Source organism: Aphelocoma coerulescens, chromosome 2 (assembly GCF_041296385.1).
Source record: "Aphelocoma coerulescens isolate FSJ_1873_10779 chromosome 2, UR_Acoe_1.0, whole genome shotgun sequence".
NCBI lineage: Eukaryota > Metazoa > Chordata > Aves > Passeriformes > Corvidae > Aphelocoma > Aphelocoma coerulescens.
Window position 1 is genome coordinate 110,204,679 of NC_091015.1, and position 25,722 is coordinate 110,230,400.

Sequence of the window (25,722 nt, forward strand, 5' to 3'; positions counted from 1 at the left end):
ATCAACTGCTTTCTGACAATTTCAAAAGCATATTTAACACCTTGCAAACTACAAGAGATGTTGAAATTTTGTTGATCTTAAAATGTTCTTCTGTTGTATTTTAGACATTTTCATTACTAACCCAGGAGCCCTAAGTGTCTGAGACTGGTGTAATTCCACAGATGTAAAGTACTGCTCAAATAGAAAAGAATTTACTTCTATGCATTCCAAAAAAGCTGCTCGTCTGCACATCATCTGCAATTAATGCTGGCTGGATGAACAGGGCAAAAACTTCTTTGTGATGACACCTAGGATGAATAACTAGATTTTATGTCATTCACTTCTTATCTAAACAACTACAAGTACTGCTGAAGGCAGGCAGAACAAGTTGCTTCAACCTATTGACATGTAGTCAGATTCACCAGAAGCAATAAAAAAGTTTTTTAAAAAATTCAATTTTCAACTCCCAATAGCAGACTCTTTGAGGAAAATATGATAGTGGTAAATATATAAATAAAGTTACTATCCTTCTTTTCATGTTACCCTGCTTCTTTTGCTGTGCTATTCACCACATCCCAGGGAAGCAACTATTCACAAATAAATACAAACTGGAAAAAAATAATTTGATTTCTGAGAATTAGAAGGAAATAAGAACTAAATTTCTATCTTGTGTCACTGAAGAACCATTTTTCAGATAGAATGAAATAATTAGCACTTACCCTCCAGAGAAGACTCCAGGATAGTCCAAGACTGAAAACAAGGGAATTTTACCAGTGAAAATGGCAGCTGTGATTTGAAAGCTGGCATTTCAGTTGTCTCATTTATGACCAAGAATTTCACCTCTGGACCTGAATATTTGCACCTATTCAAGCAGCAATGACTAAAACATGGAAGTGAAAGAGAGGTGCAAATACACTTGTGATCTTGTGAGATGGCCAGCTAACGACCCTATTTGGAGGCAGTGACATCTGGCTTCACAGCTGAAGGGCAGGATGATTGTCCACAAAAAAATGAGCTGCCCAAGTAGTGACATAATAATCATTATGATTCAGGAAAATTCAGATGAGAGCTATGACCCAGACACACATTTTGTATTAGAAGTAGGTTTTGTGGCTATAGAGGACAATGCCTAAAAATCACTCATTTCATACATGAATGATCTTGTTCAGACCCATGGGACAGATATTTCCTGTATTACAGTAACACAAGCAGAGTGTGATAGTCTTAGAAATGACCATTTCTCTCCCCTTCTGTACTCCCTCCACCCCTCACCAATTTCTTTACTTAATCCTTTCAAAACAAGCAAAATAAATGTCTGATAGAACCTTTTCCCCTGCAGGTACACATAGATACCCAACCAGAAACTTGAACATGACTGCTGGCAGTTCCTTCATCAATTACCTTGTTAATTTCTTGAATTTATTAAAGAGAATTTGCTTAGAGCTTACTAGAGAACAATCATCCTGTTTCATGAGAACTGAAAATGTAGGTGTCATGGTTTAACCCATCAGGTAGCTAAACACCACACAGCTGCTTGCTCACTCACTTGTCCCCTGCCAGCGGAATGGGGGAGAAAATCGGGGGGGAAAAATAAAATTTGTGGTTTGAGGTAACAACGTTATAATAGGATAGAAATGGAAGAGAAAACAACAACAAGAGCAACAATTTGAGAAATCAGTTAGGATACACTAAACAAGTGATGCAGGATGCAATTGCTCACCCACCACCCACCGTGCAATGCCCAGCCAGTTTCCGAGCAGTGGTCCCCAGCCAGCTTTATTCCTGGTTTATATACCGAGCATGATACCATAAAGTATGGAATATCCCTCTGGTCAGTTGGGGTCAGTTGTCCTGGTTGTGCCTCTTACAAACACTTGTGCACACCCACCCTCCTTGCTGGCGGGGTGGGGTGAGGAACAAAGGCCTTAATGCTACTGCTTAGCAAGAACCAAAACATCAGTGTGTTATCAACATTGCTCTCATTCTAAATCTAAAACACAGCACTGTACCAGCTACTAGGCAGAAAATTAACTCTATCCCAGATGAAACCAGGACAGTAGGACAACAGAGTATTTAGGTAAGCTCTGCTGTAATTTGACATCTCTGTTGAGCGCCCTTATTCCTGGGTTGAAACAGGTTTGTGCCCCAGCAGTTTGAATCAGGCACAGAACCTGAAGCTCTCAAAATTTAGACAACTGCTTTATGGATCAGCTATAGAAAAAAAAAATTAATCTTAATGTCATGACATATTAAAAACACCTCAATTAACTAATAATTAATATTGGGTGTATTTTAATTTTTTCCTTGTAGAGAAACAGTATCCTAGAGATTTCTACCTCATTTATATCTTCACATTTGATCTAGCAATGAAGCATAAACTGGTGGTGTCACATCTATTTACATAGCAACACACCATTTTACCAAGCATGGTCATGGCTTCTACTCTTACTGAAAGCTGAGAGAAAAGCAAGGCTGAGGAAATGTTTGCCAAGCACTCAAACATGGAGCTAGTTTCAAGTATCCTCTTAAAGAGGATCAAAATATCTTCAGCTAGAATACTAACACAAATACATACAAAGAAACCAACGAGTCCTTGCGTTTTTTGTTGTGGTTTGGGTTGCTTGGGTTTTTTGGGTTTTTTTTTGCTTTTCTTAAATCAATCTTAACATCAAAGTTCTTTAGTTAACTTCCAGTAAATCTCAAACAGTGAATGGATGAATACTTCAAAATAGATGCTTGATTTTAATGCCCATTCACATTTCTTATATCCTTTGTATCAAAACACAAATTATCTAAATAATGGATGAGCTCTTCACATGCCTTACAGCAGCAGTACTCAATATAAAGCCCTTAGAGGATAGAAGAATACAATGTACTCTGTTTTAGACATGAAGTTGATTTAAATTTTTTTGTCTACTGCTAACATTCATTATTTACTGAACAACACTAATAGTAAATTGATATTCACAGCAGCTTAGGTTTCACTATTAGTTAATAAACAAAAAAGCTCTGGAAAAAAGCTACCACATTAATAATGATCATAATTCATGAAGAGAAAACAAACAAAAAAGCATTTAATAGAGTCTTTTTAGAAAGAAGTCGTAACTCTGAGGAAATTTTAAAATGTTTTTTCCAAGAGTTCCCCATAGAGTATATTTTTCAGAACAGATCTTAAAGCTGACAAAAGAAATAATTTGACTACAAACTGTTATGCCTTCAATACAGCCAAGCCAATTAGTCACTCTGCTCCTATCAGAGCATTTCAAATATATTGTACATTGACAAGCTGCCTACACAATAGCAAGCTTGTGATAGCAAAGTAAAAAGCAAAAGGAGGAAAAATTAATAACGCATTGAACACATGCTCTGTCTTCCACAGAGTCTCCCTATCTTTGACAGGGCTTCTCTGAATCAAACCTCCAAGCTTTCCTTGTTCTTCGCTCACATCTTTAAAATTCCAAGCAAGGAATTTAAAATTCCAGCTCACCCACATACCACAGGAGCCAGCATCAGTTTTTTTCTCAAATCCTGTAACCCTTTCAGGGATTCACAACAAAAATGTCGAGTCTTGATAGACTTTTACAAGAACCAAATGCTTCTAGTGGCACCCAGCCAGTTCATCTTAAACAGACAGCCATCCCACACCTAGAGGATTTAATAAACTGCTGTGACTAAAGGAAAGCCCTACATTACAAGATGGGTCTATAATCAAATTAAGATATTTCTGTCAGTGAACAACATGGATCATCTTCCAGTATTATGTATCACACAAACTCCTGCTTAGTTGCTTTGGTTCACAGTGTCTGGTATCTTAAAAGAGTAATATTTATCTGTGTGGAGAAAAAGAGAACTGGTATGATGGCTGAAAGTATTTTGAGATGCAGGTAGGTCATAATTTACAACCCATGTTTTATCTGACAGTGATGGAACCTCAACAAAAACCATACGTGAAGCTAAGCTTTATTTTTAACTTATCAGAAACACGTCTGCAAGAGATCTGAGCTGTGTTATGAATCCACTTGTTTACTGCACCCTTCCTATCCCCTTACCTGCTGAGCCCTACCTTCTTATTATCATCTCAGTCTCCTATTTCTTCCAGTTTCAATGCAGTACTATGAACTTGTTCAATCCCATTACTTTTGTTCTCATTGCCCTCAGGCCCACATTTCAGGTATGCATTCAAGATCCAAATTTTACCAGCTCACCCCCACTCATTTCCAATGCATTTCCTGCCCAGGAAAACAATGAGCAGCTGTCTCCACTTTCTTAATTGAAATACCCAGAGCTCAGAACCTCCTTCCTTTCAGACTGCCCAACTTGCCAAAGCACCCTTTAGTAATGTACATTGTGCAGTGAAACGTCTAAAAAGTGCAAGTATTTACCTAAGAGATTACAGCAATACTGTCAAAGAACTAGTGTTTCCAACCATTTGTCTGTAAATCCATAATCTCTAACCTTTTCATATTCTGTCTCACTTTTACAGCACAGTGCCATTTCTGCTTTTTATTTGCATGCTTTTAGAAAATTACCTTCCACAGGAGGGAATCTAGCAAGGTTTGTTGATGTGAGGTAATTTAGGAAAATTAAAGAGAAGAATAATAGTTCGTTTTTCAGTTAGATCTCTGTACAGGGGATTGATTGAGATAACCTCACTAATGTGAGACTTCTCTTTTATCGACTATCAATTATTTCAGTAATTTCTATGCCAGCTGAAAGACTCAGGGTTAGGAAAATGTATACAGCTTCCTTAATGTACTTTGAGAACAAACACTGCAAAACCTGCTCAGCCAAACAGCCTTCTTAGAGAAGAGTCTACACTGCAGCTGAGTTGAAAAGGAATGAAATTTTCTTGTACTGGTCCAGACTCCACAGCACCTGCCACTTCCCCCACCACACAATGCATGCAAACCAGTGGATGCAAGAGGCTGAAGACCTACCTGCCATTCCCCATACCTACTATTTTGTGATTGCCCACTTTTCTCATGAGCCTAAACCAACTCTTTGCCAAGTCCATGTGTCACATAATTTCTCCCTGGAAAAGGAGTAGAATTGCATTTGTCCTACCTTTTATTTTATCTTTGCTGTCTGTTGAACATATAGAACAAGGCATGCTTGCTTTTACTGTCTCACAGATTTGTTGCTGCTATAGCACTAGATTTAATTTTCCATTTTAAAACATGCAACACTGGGAACTATAAATATAAAAAACAGCAGTAAAACCTTCACAAAATTAGCTTTGGTTTTGCTTCAAAACTATACAAAGACTCAAATATTTCAGTTGCTACAGATGCAATTGCAAATGTTCATTCATTTTCTTCTTTTTTATTTCAGTCTAAGACACAGGCCAACAGCAGTGGTCACCCAACAGCTTGAGAAGGAAGTTAGTATTAGGTTGTTAGAGCAAGGTAGTAACTTTATGCAAAATGGTTCTCACTGTTCATTTTTCTAAAGAGCAAAATCATTAAAAGTATAGCATAATGCTCTGTAATTATAATCTAAGTAATTTCCCCTGTTAAAAATACATTCTAATTGCTTTAAGTGAAAACACATCATTATAACTTCCCTTGAAAGGGGAACTAATAAATAGATTAGTAAAATCCTACAGTCAGTACATTAAATCATGTTTGTTCATTCAGCTGAGACTGGAACACGTAAAGTACATCTTCTTATGGAAAGACATAATTAGGGAGAATGGCTGGCTCATGGGATTAGCCAAGGGATTTTGAGTTTTCTACATCTAACTTGGTGGTGTGAATCCTCCCCAGCTTGATGTTGACTGAAGCTTATTACCATCTGCTCCCTGTTCAGTGTCCTACATAAAACGAATTGGTAGTCTTTGCCTAATTCCAAGCTCACAGGTGTCCAGTATTACAGCTACTGACAGTAACTAGCACACCTTTAAGCAATGTCAGCAAAGATGCAGAAGATTTTAAAAATACAACAAAGATGCTTACGTAATTTGGTATAAGCGGTCTAACCAAGCCATGCTTTGAGAAGAAACAGGATGGTAGAATTACCTCTACTTTTCACCATGCTTCTGCCAAATCACTGAATATGGATGATTACATGCCTGCATAAAACTTTAAATCTCTGATTTCACCCTAGCTAAAAATCCCAAAGAATTAAAATGGCAATACCATTTTTTAACTCTGAAAGCTTACATTTTCTTACCTTAAAGGGGGATTTTAACAGTTAAAATATAGTTTCTATAATTAGCATGGCTCTACTCAGAATCTGAGAGAACTGTTTTGGCGTGTACAAAAATTACTGCAGTTTCTGTAACACCTAAAGCAGCTGTGCAGGCAACCACTACAAGAAGGAAGACAATAACAAGGAGAGTTACAAATTAAATTATCCAGATCTCTTGTCATCAACCTTTGGATGAACAGGCCTGCTTCCTTTGGTCATCTCAGGCAGATATACCTTTGTTTTGTGAAATAAGCACTAACTCATGCAAAGAGAAAACTAGGAAAGTGTTTTAGTTTCAAAATAGATAAAAACTGGAGTTTTTTGGACTTACACAAAGGTAGTTTTGAAGTAAACAACTGGAAATCTCTCACTTTCTAAACACAAAGATTTAGAATTAATTCTCAGTGGTGATGAGCTGCTTCTGCATCATTTAAGTTGTATTTCAGGCTGCTGCCATTTTCTCCACAGACCAGAATCTTACATTGTCCATTATGTGACTCCCCCACAAACATGTATCTATATGTGAAACTAAACTTTGTATTATGGGAATTTTGGAAAGAAAGTACAGGAAAGGAAAAAAGTGTAAATTAAGTACTTCTCCACATCTTACAAAAACAATATAAAATATTTGTTGAGTTTATTTTTTTAAATTCAAATTGTTAATTAGAAACATCAATTTACAGCCATTCTTTAATTTCTTATATGAACATAATTCCTATAAGAATTGTATTTCTTTAAAACTAATATTAGGAGAAACTTTACAGCTGACCTCCAGTAGTTGTATCTATCAGCTCCATAAATGTCTCAATGTAAACATTTAATTTCAGTAGTCTTTTGTAAGATAAACAAGCAAAAAACCAGCCAGATTTGAAACTTAATTTTTTCCAGGTACTAAATTTGAAGCTCTTCTTGGGTCTTCATATAGTTTTTAAACATTTAAACTATTCAGTAGTTTTTCTTTGGTCTCTTGCATAAAGATGTTCTTTTTACTTTTGCAGGACCTGCATTTAAATCAATGGGAAACCTTCCATTTATTCCAGAAGAACACAATCAAGACCTTATTGTTCATAGGCAGAGATACACTGAAACCCTCCAAGAAAGGTTGACCCTCTAAGAGTTTTAGTCCACAGAGTTTATGAGTTTGCTTTTTTAAAGAAAAGGAAGGAAAAGCCAAGCTTCATTTTTCTGAAGCATTAATGGGAATCATCTTGTTCTTCAAATCCATGTCCCTCTTTGGATGATAAATGACAACTATTAGGACTCTGGTTTATCATGACACAAACCACAAATCTCTTTACTGAAAACTGAAACATGCAGATTTTTCAGGACAAGACAAAGAATGACGGTGCCAAGTTCTGTGAGAGTCCAGTCCAGAAACTGGCACCATGTTTCCTATATATCTTTAAAATATAACTAAAAATAATACAAAATGCACATAATGCAAACCATTATGTATATATGTAGAAAGTAAAATACAGCAAAGGAGCTGTTGACTTCCTGAATTTGAAATGACTCACTCTGTTCTATGAAGCTTAGGTTTAGATGAAACAAAAATATTGAGTATCTATTCACAACAGACAAGCCTTATGCAAGAATACATAGATTTATAGTTCACTAGGCATCTTTTTTAAAGAATCAGCAAAAACAAAGACAACATCAAGGAAAACTGACTATGAAAATTGTAGTGGCTGTTAGTTAGGCATCTAATTAGTCAAAATGAAAAGTAGAGATGGCAACTTGATTACTTAAGCAATTTGATTTCCTCTGACCTGAAGTAGCTTCTGCCTATTTTACACGTCACCTTTACAGCAGAAGGTTTATCTCACCAACAGCACTGTGTGTTCACAGACACTCTTTCTCCTGCTGTAGCTGCATAAAGGGCTTCTGCCATTTTTCTGCTTCCCTTTGACACACAGTTAGTAATATATTAAAAATCAAGTTAATAATGTTGAACAGTTTCAATACCTGAAAAAGTATCTATATTTCCTATTTCACCTCAGACAATGGAACTCAGGTAGCCATAGAAAAGGTCCCTGTCGATATTGTCATGCAGTCTATCTAGCTACCTCATACTTCTCATATACATACATTTGCATACAGAATCTCTTGACAGACATAAGCAGGCTCCACTTATCTTCAGTGAGATTGACTGCAAAAAGCAGCTAGAGCTGTGTAAATATCTGCTGATTCAAACTTTCACCTAAAATGCAAGAAAATGTCATGGAAGAAGTAATTCATGCTTCAAGCTGCTGTAATTGTAGGGCAGAATCCAGCTCTATGCAGAAAGCTGACAGTTCAAGACTCTTTGGTCTCACTCTGACAAGCTGTTTGGAACATAAGTTCTTGCACAGACTTTCATTACAGTTCTTCATAAAACAGAATTCCACTCTTGGTCTGAAGAACTGCACACATTTGTATAAAGTTATTTATGCTTAACAGGCTTTGTAGTCGTTGTAGCCCAGTATTTACATTCCTCTTAATAAAAAAGCGAAAGATAACAAAATATTTAAAAGACACTCGCTTACACTACTAACAAAAATTGTGTGTAACTTAATGAGAGGTTCTGTCTACTGAGTATTATATTACTGTGCTGGTTTTGACTGGGATAGAGCTAATCTTCACTGGTATGGGGCTGTGTGCTGGATTTGTGCCTCAAACAGTTGATAACCCAGGCATGTTTTCATTACTGTTGAGCTTCACGTACACAGAGTCATGGCCTCTTCTGTTCCTCACCCCACCCCATCAGTGAGGCAGCTGGGGTGCACAAGGAGTTGGGAGAGGACACAGCCAGGGCGGGTGACCCCAACTGACCCAAGGGACATTCCAGACCATGTGGTGGCATGCTCAGAACACAGAGCTGGGGGAAGAAGGAGGAACAGGGAGATGTTTGGAGTGCCTGCCTTCCCCAGTTACCATTATGTGCTATGGGGCCCTGGTTTCCTGGGGATGGCTGAACACCTGCCCGCCCATGGGAAGCTGTGAATTAATTGCTTGTTTTGGTTTGCTTGCCCTCACAGCTTTTGCTTTGCCTATTAAACTGTTTTTGTCTCAATCCACGGACTTCTGCACTTTTACCCTTCTGATTCTCTCCCCAGTCCCACCAGAAATGTGTCTGTGGTTGTGTGTGGTTTAGCTGCTGACTGGTGCTAAACCAGGACAATTACAGATTGTATTCCATCAGGGAAGGTTTAATTACATATTTTCTTACAGTTTAATTATACTGGTAAGATGAAGTATTATAATTAAGATAGAGCACATTCATGATTAGGAAAACACAAATTATTTAGTAGTTAGTAAATATTCAAATATTGCTATAAATGAGGTACTTTAACATGAAGATTGAAAAGAAAAAACTTAAGCCTATGATAAAACAGAATTACACAATGGAGTTGACTAACATCTTCAGATAGACTTCATTCTTAAAATGCAGATGATAAAACAGTTTGTAAGGAATCAAACCCCAGATACTTTTAATATAGAATTCTGAATTGTATCTGATTCCAACACATTTTTACCTGAATTTTGGCCAGTATTTTGAAAAAAAATACAGACTTCTAGAAAAATTACAAAGAAATTCCAACAGCTGCACCAAAGATGCACATTTTGTTAATGCTCATTATGACAAAATGAAAAAGAAAAGGAAAGAGTGAGAAATTATGAAGAATTTCCATAGTCAAAGGTAATTTTTTTAATATATAAACTTAGTGTTGTATGCTAATATTTTGACAGCTCTGAGTATGAACCAGGCATATCCATCCTGACTTGTAAGGAAAATATGTGTGAGCCAATATAAGTAGGTTGGAATAGGTGTTTCAGCTTTTATTTTTAAAGCAATTGAGTTTGGCTTGTGCAAAATAGTTTTCAAATAGAAAAATTACATTCTACATTGTAAGAGGCCACTGGCTTGCCGTCTGCTTTGTGATTAAATGGCACAGGCACCACTATAATGAGGCAGTCTATCAAAGTCTTCTACCTGGTTGTTTACACTCTATGAGGCTGTATGAATGAAGGATTTTAAAGTTTTCATTAAGTCCTTGGCTGCTGTGCATGCACAAACACAAAGCCAATTATTTTAAAGGTACATAGGATTTTACCCTTTTTATCTTTCTTGAGAGCATGATTGCTGCTGCTTATGCTTCACTGAACAACAGAAATAGGGACAAAATTCCTTTATTTATACAAAAAATACATATTCTCATGTGTAGGCATCAGCACCTGAATTTGAATTTTGAATTGCAATAGCAAATTTGGGAGTGCAGGGAATTTTTAATGGAATTACATAGATATTTCATATAACAATTATTAGCTGGCTGAATATGTACATTCCTGTATATTATTTCTCTTATCAAAACTGTTTCTGTTTGGGGGGGAAAAGTCTTTCTTTTTTTTATCTGAAGAAAAGAGTACACAGTAGACCAATCTACAAACAGAACTTTTTTAGTTACCCTGCCATCCTTCTGGTATCTTATTCTGTTCTTGTTTCCTCTATGTGTGGAGCGGCTCTCTGTCTTCTATTTTCTACTCCAGACCCTGACCATGTAAACACTTCCACAAATGAAAACCCTTTTTTTGAGGATTTGATTTAAGAAAACTGCTGCAATTTTTGCTGAGCTAATTTCTGAGATGACAAGGAAGAAACATCCTGAATTCCAAGAGAGACAAGCCAAGTGACTCATTCCACCATATTTTCTTCAGGTGAGGTAATCCATTCTGCATCTCAAGTCCTCTACAATGTCCTATGTACTCCTATTTTCAGTAATGATGTCTAGGACTTTATTATTTTAAAACTGTTCCCTTGTTTAAATGTTTACTCAAAAAAACCCGAAAACCCCAAAGAACTTACAGAATAGGTGCCATTTTTTAACATAATCACAAATCCTTTTGCAGATATAAAACAGAATACAAAAAGTTCTGCATCATGTAGAGGACTTATGTTAAAAAAGTCCGTATCTAATTTAGCTCCCTATAGCTGTAATTTACTATGGACCAAGCAAGACCCTCATTAGTAAATTTGGATGCTCCAAAAGCAGAGAGGCTAAATTCAAACACTGAGTTTTGCAAGAACAGCTTAATGAAAGAAAGTTAATACTTCATCAGAAGCTACATACATGTATCATCACTGAAATTTTAAAAATATTTTTTAGCAGTATTGCTATTGTTTAACAGAAATAAACTCTCAACACTCAACTGTAACATTTGTTATAGTTGAGTATTAATTCATTATATCCTCATTTAGGGAAAACAAGAATATTCTACATATCTAAACCATAGATTTATGGTTACTATCTTTACCTGAGACACTGAATTTGCATTAATTTCTTATGCAACAGAAGAAGATCTTCTGATTAGGAGGGTACAAAATTTATACTGAACCCATATTTAATTCATTGATCTTAGAGGATGAAAGTAGCAACCCATTCTCTTTAAAAAGGATAGAAAGATTTATCTGAATTGTAAAGTTTTCTGCCAATTTTTTCCAGTTCTAATTAAGATAAGAAGTTTGAACTTTGATATAGGTATATAGCTCATGTCGTTAATGCATTTTAATGTCTCAGTAATGAAGCTGCATTTCAGAAGAAACGAGGTGCATGACTAAAGAGCATATACTGTTACTTCCCATTATGACACAGGGAGAAGATAACATACACACTAAAATACAAGGGCAATTTACCTAAGTACCATTGTCCATATTAAATTAATTTTTAATACATATTTTGGTTTCCAAAAGACTTTTGATGCTGATTATTAGGGAAACAGAGGGAAATTGCAGCACAGAAACACATCAGTTAACACAAGTCTGGGAACCAGGACCGTCTATTTTAGGAAAAGAGGGGCTTTAAGTCTCAGCACAGTATAGACAGTTCTCTAAAAACACATGCTCAGTCCTCAGTGGCTGTCAGAATGGTAAATCAAGTGCTAAAGTTGGTCACAAAAGCAACAGAGAAAAAAGGAGAGCATTTTTGTGCCACTATGACCATGATTTACCCACGCTTGAGCTCATGCCAACTTTCATTCCTCTCAAAGAGAGAGAATAGGAGAGGTCAGAGAGGAAACAGGAGCTATCACAAAAGTATGAAACAGCTCATGTCAGAAGAGCAACAAGGCCTCTTCAGCCTGGAGAAGGAGTTTAGAGGCCGAGAAGGCAGAGAAGGTAAATGAAGTACAGATGTCTGAAAGCAAAAACCAGTGTGGTGTGGGAGAGCTGGGGGTAAATTACTAACCAACTCTTCCAATAGAGGAACTGAGGGTAGGAGAAGAAGACAGCAAAAGTCAAATTCAAACCAGTCACAAGAGGTGGTTTGTTTGGCAGTGGGTAGGAAGCCATGGATGTATTTTTGGCAAAGAGTATTGCAGATGCAAATATAGCAGTGGATTCAAGGAAAGGCTGAACAGGCACTGGAAGAGGGATCTGTTAAGAATCACCAAGCAGAGAAAGCATGGGAAGCTCATGGGTGAGAAACCACTGGAAGTTGGGACACCAGTTGTGAAACACATATAAATTTGTTTTGCTTTTCCTGCTCACTGCATATCAGCTTATGGGCCCTGATAGAGAAAAACGACTGAGCTAGATGCACTTTTTATTCTTATGACCCGTAACACACCTTCTGTTTATAAACTGGGTCAATCCCAAGCAGCTGCTTCTCTGCTCTTGGTGGAAGTCTTGAAAGGACATTAAAACAAAACGAAAATTCAGGCATTGTATTTAGTCAAGATTTGTAGCACAACTTCTGACAAAAACGGTGGCTGAGTTTTGTGTCCATGACAATCCAAAAGAAACAACATCCCATTTTCTGCAGTCATTTATCTTTTGTTCAAATGCCTTCTTGTGCTAAATGTTACCTTTTGCAGAATTTGACAAGACTGAAGGCAATGACATTGAAAGGAGAGAATGCAAACATGTCGAAGTACATTTCTCCACTGACTAGCCTGCCTTTTTAGAGTCACGAAGGAATACCATTGTGCATACTGTGCATTCTCAACTTAAAGTCCGTGACAATCCTTTATCACTTTTCTGTAGGTAAATGGCTTTGTTTATAAATTCTTATGACATCAAAAAATAAAATATCATTCCTGACACTGCCTCATCTTACAAATCTATTCATATATCTTTTAAAAACAAACTGGAAGGAAAGGTAACATCACACAATAACAAACAAAAGAAAACGCCATCAGCATCATCAAAATAAGTGAACAAAAACATACCATCTTTAAAAAAAAATCACTAAAAGCAGATCCAAGTAAGTACTTAGTTTCCAACAGAAAAACTTGAATGCAATGAATACATACATCCATATCTGTGACTTAAAAAATCCTGTAGGCCATCCAGTCCTAAAAGAAATAAACTGATGACAAAGTTCTAAAATACAGTGACTAAAAGTCTGTTTCTAAACAAGTTAGAGAAACATCAGGGAATTCCTTGGAATGCCTGATCCTACAGAGTCACTGGACACAGGCAAGACAAACCCTCAAGGCCCATTCCAGTTTCCACAAAGTAACAACACTATGGATAGAACTACACCTTTTTCTTGCTTATAATTAAGCAAGAGCAAAATACAGGAACTGTTCTTTCCTATCCTTGTATTTGATTGAGTAGATGTTGGCACACGTATGATATAGGATATCCATGACTGGATCTTCAAAGAAATGTTTTCTTCAGGATACTGTAACAGAAAATGTAGCTATAGACTTTTTTTAAAGAGAAAAGACTGATTTTTGTTTTGAAAGGATTTTAAATGCTTTTTCCAACTAGAAATTGTTAAGCTATGTTTCTGAATAACCCCTTAATTGACAAAGAAAGATTATTCTTATGCTACAATTTTCTATTCTGAGCCCTTATGGCCACTGCTCAGTCAGCATATTTTGGAAACCAGTCTGAGCAATCTAAGCCCCTCAAGGGAAAGCCAATGAAACTAACTCTAAAATTTGGCATTTCACTGCAGAGGCCAGAGCTGAAATGCCATTTTTCCATTGTTTAGAAAAATTCCTGACCTAGCCTTTAAAAACATGCTATAGTAGGAGTTTTTTTCTTAATTCACAAACTCAAATGTATACAAGTATGCTGAATTGCTACAATCCGATGCAAGGCACATTTGAAAATCTCCTTGTGAATCAGAAGAAGAAAAACAGTGTTAAATGCTTATTGGAAATGTCAAAGGAAAAAGGACAAAGTAAAAATGAATCTATAGGATATTTTTTATAGGAAAACAAAGCAAATAATCTGATTCTCATTTTTGCTATTAATTATCACTGTATTGTAGATGTTACTATGCACATTAAATTGGAAGACTGCCTGTGTGGCAAACTCTTCTTCAGCAGACTATACCACTTAAATTAAAAAAAAACCCACCAAAATTTGCATTTATGTTTCTGACAGATAAAATATTATATCTCTGCATTCTCTATTTTTATGCCAGCTGAAAATACTGTTCTACTGTTCTACTGTAAAACTTTGCTACACCCACTGTAACCATTGTGGATGTTTAGAATGTCTTCCATGAAACAAAGCCCCAGGACTTACTCGATTTGGTGAGGAGACAAGAAAAGGTGTGCAGCAGGAAGAATACCCTAGCATATTTTATTCTATAACCATTACTAAAGATTTTTCTTTCTTTGTTAGAAAACAATGTCATTAAAAGTGTGATTCTGATTGTAAGCTTCTATGGTGTTCTTGCATGCCAAGTTGTCAACTTCTGCATGAAAGATATTGTAAAGTTCTTTTACTTCTGGTTTGTGGTTTGTTTGCTCTGGTTTTACTAACAGATGGCAAACAACTCATGTGGGTCAGTTTCATGCACGAACTTCTATAAAATAATGTTCCAAGAAATTTGGCACAATATTACTTCAGTTGTGAAATTGGAAAGTCAATTAGTTTAGGGCTTCACAAGCTTAGTGTTGGCAGAAATTCATAGCACGAAATCAGCACCATCAGCAAAACTGCAGTTTGTGAATTGATTGAGAAAGTTTTCATTACTAACAGCTAAAGTTAAGGACAAGCATGAATGACCAGTCACAAATTTCCATTAACAATACCAACCTGAAAAATATTAGTAATTACACATAGAATAAAACAGTTGTGAGCTGACAGCTCATGAGAAAACAGTAAAACAGTACCTCATTACTGTTACTGTATTTAATGGAGAAAGTTGGTATTCATACACTGGTTATACACAAAATAACCTGAAAGAGAATCCTATAGATGGTTTAAACCTCTTTCCAGTGAAATGAAGGTGATAAAAAATAGATTGGAAAACAGTAAGATAAAAGCTGGTTGGTTTTATTTTGTTGTTTTTTGTTGTTTGTTTTTTTTTTAATGGAATCACCTTACTAATTTTCGTGGATATTTTCCTAACTTCACATCCAAAGTGCAGATACTGCAGATAGATAACTGATACAGGTCATTTGAACAAGGATTTGAACAAGTGCTAATATTTAAAAGTGACTAGAAATGTGGCTACTTTAAAGTTCTGGAGAAAATTACAGACAAAAAAAATTGTGCATCTTCTTAAAATACAAATTGACAACAATTAATCTTAGAAAATATCCACAGTGAAAACAAACTCCAGCATAAATTACAGTTTCAGTCTTTTATAATATGTTTTTTGTCATCTGGAAAGCAAAACATTGTGTTGATTCATATGAATTCGAAATTTCAAGACTTGAAAAAGGAGATTTTATATGCAACATATATATTATGAGGGAATGTTCACACAAGGAAGCTGACATTTTGCTATTTGTTTCTTCTAGGTTGAGAATGTTACCACCGAGTGCATAAACAAAACAGTGACCATCTAAAACAAAAAAATCCAACAACAACAACAACAAACCCCACAATAACAAAGTGATTAGAAATGACAAAAATCTTTCTTGGAATAAAAAGAAAAAGAGAAAAAAAATCACAACTGTTCCAAATTAGAAGATATGCTATATATAGCTTCTCTCAACTAATGAAGGCAAAATGTTACCTTTTGATGAGTTTGCTGAAATTATTATCCAGTAAGATAAATGAGTATATATTCATATAACAAAATTCACTGCAATTAGGAGTATTTTTAGCAAACAAGTCAAGATAATGTACAGGTAACCTGTTCCTGTCTACATAACAGTTTTTCTTGTTAACCAAATGTTGAGAGTTTTGGCTGTTTATGAGACACAGAAAGTACAGCAACAAGGGGAGAGAAGACTTGCCTTGGCTTAGCTTGGCCAGCAAATCCTACTAATTTTCACAGGATACAAAGGAGGAAGATTAAATGCCAAAAATGTGTCAGAGTTTCCTTTGGCATTCTTTGAAACAGTTCAGAAACTAAGCATGTATTTGCATGCTTATTTAGTGCTAAATTATTTCATTAGTGTTTATATACCTTTAGTTTTCAAAGATTCCTTACTCTACCTGTGCTCATATCTGAAGAGAAGAATTCATGCCTGTGGAGTTATACCTTGCTCCAAATTAGTCTTACATCTTCCCAAAACTCCTGTTTGCTGTAGTTTTAGCTTAATGATATTGAGGTAATTAATTGGATGATATATAAAAGCCAGAATAAAATCAGGAACTCGGTTTCTCCCTTAGATCTCGGTGTGCCCAGGTCAGGAAATCTCCATGTATTCAATCTGCATTTCCTATGAGCAGGAATTGTATTTCCTTTAAGGGTGCATCAAAGGTAATAGAAGTAAAAGCAGAAACACAGATGTGGGATTTAGGTCTCCAGTAAAATGCAAAAAAAGAGATGGGAAAGGATAGTGAATCTGTTTGGATTTTAAGGAACTAGAACTCCTTCTGTGAGCAAACAGTATCACAAGTTATCTGAAAAGGAGATAGTTGAGCAGTGATCTCTGATGGGTTTTCAATGTCTCAGTGGAAAGAGGAAAAGATGCACATTTACCTGTCACAGGCAATTTCTCTACTTGGTAAAAAATAATATTGACTTTTTGTTTTTTAACAAAACACAGACTCTCAACATGACGCTGCTGAAGTGATAGGTATTAAGAAAAGATACACAGTAGAGACAGCAGTCAGGCATTAGAAAATAATTCAAATTAATTAAGCCATTACAAATGAGGACACTGGCATGTTAGGCAACTTGGAAATTCTGTTAAAAATAATTAGTTAAGTACATTCTAGTATAGAAATGAAAAAAAAAAAAACTACATAGGAGGTGATACTAATGGTGTTTTAATGAAGAAACAAGATAACTGAGGTTAATAAAACATTAATGCAGTAGCATTCACTTCAAAGAGATCAGCTATATATGCAAGTATTTAAATTAGTAAACTGAAATTAAATGGAGGTGTTTAAAGTCTTTTAAAGCATGATTTTAATTTTTACAAACACTATCATAAAATGTAAGTTTGAATATATATGACACATGACGGACCAAAAGAAAGCTGTTTTTTTAACAATCAGAAACTAGCAGAAATAATTTTTACAATGCGTTCTTTAAAAAGTGAAAGCTGTATCCAGCTAAAGAAAACAGAGATGATCATAAACTTTAACATGTTAAATGTAAAATTTTAAGTCAGGCCAAAGAACATTTTGCAACATAAAAATCTTGAAAAATAAGAATATCCAGTGCCAGGGGGGGCCTGCAGGGCCAGAAGATTATCAGCATGTAAAAGAAATGTTTAAAGAACATTAAGGCTGTAAGAGAAAAAATAAAACAAGCAATTAAATTAATTCTTTGCATCAGTCTACCAAGGAGCTTGAGTGACATCCAAACCACTGTTTTGGTTTTGGTTGGGTTTTCCCTGGCATCAAATAAGTAGCTGTCTCAGTGAAAGCATTAGTAAAAGAGGCTCTGGAAAATAATCAATAAAATGAATAATAAAAGATTACTACAACACAACAGCAGTTATACAAGAGCTGAATAACTCAAATGCAAATTCCAAAGATTAAGTAAAGTGAATGAATTAGCCTTTAAACTGGCCCCATTACTGGTGCAATAAGTAGGAAATGTGACAAAAAAATGTTCTCTCAAGGGACTGGATATGGACTGTGGAAATACAGAGCAGTAAGCCTGGCTGCAATACCACCCAAACCAGTAGAAAAGAAAAGAAAAACCAGAGTGAATAGGAAAGGAATAAGTATTGTAAAATTGTGAAATATCAATGTAGCTTTTGGAACCAGGGTTACTGCTACTCAGAACAGACATGGTGCAGTAGAAACATATGGAGAAGGGAAAGAATAGATACCAAAAGGATATAACAGATTCTGAAATGGGATAGACTAAAACAATGGAAATGCCTCAGTCTGGAAAACGCATGCCTGTGGAGATTGTGCAAGTACATAAAATCATGGCTACCACAGAAAAGATGGACGTGGAATAAGTGCTCACTGTTTCATGATGCAAAAAACTAGCAGCATGAGAGAAAATTTTTTTCAGTAAAATAAATAATAAAGGAAGTACTCTTCATATCCTTTAAAATAGTTTTGTGGAACTTACTGCTCTAGCAATAAGTACCACATGTAAATGTAGACAAACTCAAAAGAGGAAGTGCTTACAAGAGAGTAGCATTCATGACATTACTAATTAATTCTTTAGCTAACAAAACACTGAATATCAGAACCTGAGGAAAGAAGTATCACTCTGAATTTGCTCCAGTGTTTTACTGCTAATAATATAGCTACACTCTACCAATTTCACTGGACACTTGAGCTGAAAAGACAATATGGCTATTACAGAAAGCACATTTCAGAAAAAAACACCCCTCAATCAATTTCCTTGGCCATTTCTGGTCTTTATTTAGCCATTTCTAATACATTAATATATCATATTAATTTTAAATGTTTTCACTGACTCTTTAAGAATTTTGAGTCTGGAATCTAACTGTGCTCTCGTATGAAATTTGGAGCAGAATATCTGAGTAAAAAGAAACCACTGAAGTTTCTTTTATTAATCTCATACTCTAATATCTACACTGAAATGCCACCGACATTTTCCTACAATCAGTTGTTGGATCATATGAATAAAAGAGATCATAGTTAGCCTTCACAAGTGTCGTGCTGGAAACCAGAGGTAATACTAAGGGCTCATGAATCCAGAAATATGGCCAGAAAGGATGAATTCTAAATGAGGGCTCAGTCTCACAATGTGGATGAGAAATTTCAGCTTCATTTCAAGTACTGAGTGTGATTCACTCTCTGTCCCTTTTGAAGCCTTCATGAGGTGAAAGACAGCAAGACAGAGAATCATTTCTAGAAAGCATGATCTAGCATTTCATTGGAAGTTCTTTCCTTTCCTTGTGGAAAATATGAAGAAAGGAGTCAAAATTTGATTCCTTTGACTGGTCAATAATGCTCCTTTTATGTAGCCTGAGTATAAACATCTGTGGATTAAAATGATATCTCTGAGGAAAATATATTGAATCCTTAAAGCATCCATGATGGCAAGAAGTAAATCTTCTAAAAGCAAACTATCTGCAAAAACCACATCAGTACTTTTTTTTTTTTTTCTTTTGAAAATCTGGTCAGATTTGATAATATTGTGATTCCTAGAGATAATACCTGATAAAAGGTTTTACTCTACTCTCAGAGCAGGTGCCAAAAAGATGTAATACTTAGCGTCACAAATATTGGATACCGTGACCTTCTTACAGAAAGGAAATTTACATTAAAGAAGTTATGTTCACTTGCTCTTGCTCCACAGTTCTTATATGATCAGTGGTCACCTTGGAAAGGATGTAAAGCACAGAAGTTTTAACAAAGCAAATACCTGCTTCAGCTGTTAAAATCTTAAATATTCAAATGAAAAGCCCTAACAAACATGAAAACTGAGAAAAAAAATAACTTCAGGATTCAAGCCTCCAATCTGCAAGAATTGTGATGAAATCGTGTTTTCTTTTCTCTCTGATTAGTTTCAAATGGAGACAATCATTGATGGTTTCATACATTTTTTTATTTTTAAATTTACATTAACCAAACACAAGAGAAAACAGATCCATCTCCCTGCAGAGAGTATAAATATTTCTGTTCCTAATATTATTCCAGGGCTGTGTTTTCATGTTAAGATGCCCTTGGCAACAAAACTAGTTTTAGGTGCTCCTGGCTCCAACCATTTATTTGTGCCCTCTACCTCAGTGCACAGCTGGTGCCAGAATACAAGAATATTTGTTTGTGGAATCAGATTTAAAGCCTTATAATAAATTATTTTGGCTGGTAAGAGGAAGTAGAGAGCTACTGTACTTATTTATTATTTATGTATTGCTAAAGCAGCATCAGTTCCCTCAGCCATCTCTCAGGTGGCACAACTAAATGGCTGTTCTACTGCTTTCTGAGGAGGAAAACACAGGGAAGGGATAAAATCAGGGAGGCTTTCTGACCAAAATCAACAAGTCACTGACCCATTTCTACCATCAATCCACAGCCACAGAATTCTGCACAGCCATTTAATTACCAACCCTATCAGTTCCCTCCCAGTCATCTCCCTTGCTTTTGCATAGTACTGAAGGCTATTTTAGAGTGGCAGAGAATACAGGGGTCTAACTAACAAATCTGTCTGTTCTGCTGTATTAGAATTCAAAAAGTTGTATGGGGATGACCATCTAAAAGAAACTACTTACTACTGCTAAAATGAACTACTCATTTTTTTTCTGAAAAAACGTGTGAAAATAGTTCAGAGTGTATCTGCATAATACTAAGCCACAAAACAAAAAGCTCAAAAGCAACACACTATAAAGAAATGGTTCTTTTTGAAATCTGTAGAAAATGCAGAAAGGACATGATTCAGATGCACTAGCAGGAACTTTGTAAAGTGCATAGATACCTCTTCCACTGTGGTCAGTCTGGCCTCTGATTTTGTGACCAGTATATAATTGAGGAAAACAGGGATGGTGTCATGACACTGATTTTAATGACCATAGCAGCAGTAATAGGACAGAGAGAAACTGAAATTCTCAAGGACATTCCAGATTATATGTAAAAATTATCTATTTTTTTTGCAGTATTTTTCTTTGTACTGTGTGCCATGTGAAACCCTTACAGGAACACCGTGTGGGTTAAGAAAAAGAAAAAATAATTGCAACTCTTTTCGTTTCTCCTTCCCGAAGGCATTTAAAATAAACTATTAAGAATTCAATGGCCTCATGAATTCAATTCAATATCCCAGTTTAGTAAACCAGGATGTGAGAGGAGACTTCTGAAATTTTCAGACAGACAGATCTGGGAAAATCATTCTTGAACTAAGTCAGTTAATGCAACCCAAAGACAAATCTCTCATTCTTTTTGGCATTGAGAGTGTCTACCATGAATTAAAACTTCAAGTAATTACCTAGCTAGTCCCTGATCTAAGCATGAGGCAAATAGGAAATGTTAGATCCTTTGTTTTCTCCTCAAGTTTCTTTCTATTACAAACTCAAATAACATAAGCCTTTCTTTTTGTCATGTGTTCGCCATAAATAATACTTGTTAAAAAATCTGATTTGGAGACTTCAAAAATGCTGCAAAATGGAAAGCAGAACATTCAAAGTCTGTCTGGCCACACTCACTAAATGGCAGTTTGACAAATCTCCCCATGTGGTTCCCTGAAACAATTCAACAAAAAAGTATCCCATGACAGTAAAGCAGAGAGAAATACAATTGGACTATTTTGTCTAGGTATTTTTGAGTGGGGATGGGTAGTATCAACTGATTTTATGTTTATGATCAACTGAAAATCAGTCAGTTATTTGGGAAGAGTCTTCTGGAGCTGTCTTCTACCACTTAGGGTACAAGCAAAAAACATCTATTCACAGACCAGCTTTCCCACGAGACAGTAACAAGATGGGATGACAAGGTACACAGTAGAAAACACCCTGGCAGTTTTCTGTTTTGATGAAGCTTCCTGCTATGACTCAGAGCAGCATAAGGCTATTACTCACATCCCACTCCTGTGAGGAGCAAACAGGGGAGACAAACCTCAGATGCACTTGCAGATCTGTTGTGGTCCCAACCACGCTGCTTTGTTCCACCGTGCTCTGACAGTCCCACCTTTCCATGCAGACACCAGAACTGAGCAGCAAGGCCATTCAGAATAAAGCAGTCATTGCTACATCCAAGCAGAGACAATCTATTACTGAGAAGTATCTTGCTGTAGGATGGGGATTCTTAGCCCAAGCCAGGTATAGCTGTCGTCTTAAATCAGGTGACTCCTATATGCCAGCTAAAATACGTTGGGGAAAAAACCCAAAATCCCAATATAAGAACCACAGCAAATGACTGGGAATGCTTCAGCACAGGTCTGCACTCACCCATGAGCTCTGAGAGTGTGAAATTCAGAGCAAGAGATTCTATACATAACAAAACATTACAATATTGCTGTACAACTTGAAATGCATGTGTTTGGAGCAGGGTGTTCAAAATCCTAAACTCCAAGGAAAATGAGCTTGCAGCTAAATTATCGCACTGGAGCTTTCCAACAGACAACCAGTTCCTTCTTCTTAAACTCTGGATACGTGACCACATCTACTTACATCAGATCTTTTTCATACAGAAAAAAAAACTCAGATAATTAGAACTTTACTGTGACCCACTACTGCTCTGGACATAGGGACCCCTGAAGAAAGCTATTCAGTGGACACTGAAGAGAAGAACTAGTGGATTATTTAATGAAGTATGGGATAATACAATGTGTCTCAGACACAGTGAGACACAATTCAGTTTTATCACCTTCAGAAGGGAATCCCACTGATCATCTCCATCTAACATTATTTGTCACTCCCTCCGTCAGTAAGAGAGGAATGTGCAGTAAGGACCATACATTTTTTACTTCCTAAGCACTCTAGGACTGAAAAAGTGATATAAGTCAAATTTTCTTGTGGGATACAAAGTTCTCTCCTTATTCTATTAGTGAATTTTGGCAACATTTTGATAATGTTAAAATGTCCCCTATGATATTCAGGACCCTTTCCAAATTGGGTTGTTATTTATGTCACTAAGCAAATTTATCTTTCACCTTATCTGTTCTGGTGAGAGTACTCTACACTAGTAGAATTTTATTCTTTTTCATTTAGTTCTACTGACAGGTAAGTAATTTGTGGCTCTTGCCTTCAAAGAAAAGGGAGACAAATACTCTGGGGTTTCACATGTGATGTTCTCTTTTCTTTTACAGTCAAATTTAGAATAAAAGAAACAAGCTTGTTACAGGCAAACCTGCTCTGCAGCTGGTGGTAAAACTGATAGAGCCATTTTAAACATAGGTCAGGCACACAGCTCAAAAGATGAGATGAAAGATGGTAAGTTAGTAACTGCAACAGCCATTCCATCTACAGAAAAAATTTTAATCCAAACAACTAAATGCTTGCACATTTTAAAACCAAATTAAACACTGTAAGACAGATATGTTGGGATTGCATTGGAAAGACAAACCCACACATTTTAATGTAACAGACCAGTGAGTTTTCTTTGGTTTTTATTTTTATGGCCCTTATTTTGTCTCTGAATGTTACAAGATAACAAAGACTGATTAGCTGGGCAGCCATTAACTCCTTTAGAAGTGATGGGATTTATAATAGCAGCAAAGCTGCCAGTTTTCTCTTCTGTCTCTCGGGTAATTAGAGAATAACTGTCTTCCAGATGTGCTGGCAGTATGCACTGTATCAGTCTCTCTGTCTTAAATTCTTTTCCTCAATTCAGTAATTTTTATGCTAAAAAGGAAGAATTATATTGTTTAGAAATTATAAGAATACAATCCAAATTTGGACTCTTTACTGAAAAGTAATCTATGTACACAGTTTTCTGTGATACAGAAAAGTTGGACTGTTGTCTTTGTACTGTGCACCAAAACTATGCAAATAAAACATTCTTGAAGCCAGAACAGTAGACCAGACTGAAAGCGTTCTGGGACATTTCCAAGTTGGCTAGAGCCAATATTCATCTAATATTTCAGAGCCACACTGCTTCAGCCCACTGGTTGAATGTCTTCTGAGGTACAAATTAGATCACTGAAACATAGAGAGAGAAAGATAGGTCCATTTAGTGACAAATCCCCTCTTCCCTTTGTTTTTAAGTGGTTTTCTAGGTCTTGTATACTGCCATGTATTTTTGCTGAGTGTCCACATTCCTAGACCTAGGGGCCAACAGCTAAACATTTAATTACATGAAGTGTCACCACCCTCTTCAAAAAAACTATCTTTTTGAGGACCTCTGCTGTCTCCCTGCACGTGGGCAATTTCACAAGATCACAAACTGTTCTAATCCTAGCTAACTAGAATTTAGCTTTCACACATATCTATTTAAAAAAGGTTTTGTGAAATTAAGTAAAGATGCACCATTCCTCAATACACACTTTCCAAATGACCTAAAGGTTTTTTGTGCTGTCCCACTACAAAATGCTGGTCTCAGTTCTAAGTTACTGCAATTTCAAAATTTTATCAAATCTTCATAGTATAAAATATATAAAAAACTGTTTCTTGATAAAATCTGTGGTTTACTCTCAAAATGCCTAAGATACTATGAGTTGACAGTAAAATTTACTGCTGTAAAGTTTTTCAGTAATCACCATGGTTTAGCAACCCAGGTCAGTGAGGAAGTTCCCATTCAGGTTCATGCCAGAATGTACATTCACACTCTATCAGACCTTTCACAGTAATTTAAAAAGACTACCTTACACACCTTTGTTAAGGGCCATCAAATTGTATTTGCTTTCTTCAATTCTTTCAAAGTAAGTTTGCACACTTGATACTGTTTTGTATACATGATCCTATTATGGTTCTTCATATTTGTTTAAAAAACATCTTCAGTTTAACAAAATTTTATCAAATTCTAATCATACATTTCAAAGTATTTTCACTGGCACACTGCATTGCAAGTCTAAGATGCATGTTTTCTACTTCATTTAGGTCACCAGCGAACTTCTATGGGAGTTTGGATCCATAACAATTCCAAGGATTCTTCATTTGTTACATATTCCCTGAAACACTGTTTTAATAATTTACTTCCCTGAACTATTTTGCCTTCATTTGCAGCTTGAATACTGTGTTCAGTTTTGGGCTCCTTCCTACAAGGAAGACATTGAGATGCTGAGGTGTGTCCAGAGGAGGGAAACAGAGCTGGGGAAGAGCCTGTAGCACAAGTACTATGCAGAACAGCAGGGGAAATTGGGGTTATTTAGCCTGGAGGAGGGTCAGGGGAGACCTTATTGCTCTCTACAACTGCCTGAAAGCAAGGCGGGGATCATTCTCTTTTCCCAAGTAATAAGCAATAGGAGAAGAGGAGATGGCCCCAAGTTACAACAGGCAAGGTTTAAATTGGATATTAGGAACAAAATCTTCACCAAAAGAGTTGTGAAGCACTGGAACGAGTAATCCAGGGAAGCAGTTGAGTCACCATCCCTGAAGGTATTTAAAAGACAATAGATGTGGTGCTCAGGGACATGTTTTAGAGGTGAACTTGGCATTTTATGATTGCAATATTCTGTAAGTTTTCCTCACTCGAGACAGAATCAAAATATCAGAATCAATTATGAAAGTCTAAACAAGCTATCAGCTACTTCTTGTACAATAGCAGCACCCACCAACATCAGAACTTTATCACTCTATCACTGTAAAAACACAATTTTGATAAAGGACTAGAAGTTATGTGATAACAAA

The 25,722-nt window shown here is 36.1% G+C and overlaps 1 protein-coding gene across 2 annotated transcripts in view; it reads right to left on the reverse strand.

The window, feature by feature from the left end:
* Window positions 1-25,722, reverse strand: part of DOK6 (docking protein 6) — a 254,684-nt gene that overhangs the window by 176,632 nt on the left and 52,330 nt on the right. The window contains exon 1 of one of the 2 annotated variants that reach the window (XM_069005927.1): window positions 3,467-3,552. The exons of the other annotated variant lie outside the window; for it this stretch is intronic. Coding sequence (XP_068862028.1) covers window positions 3,467-3,472 — 6 coding nt within the window. The 5' untranslated portion in view covers window positions 3,473-3,552. Of the gene's footprint in view, window positions 1-3,466; window positions 3,553-25,722 lie in introns of those variants that run through there. 2 annotated transcript variants of the gene reach the window in all.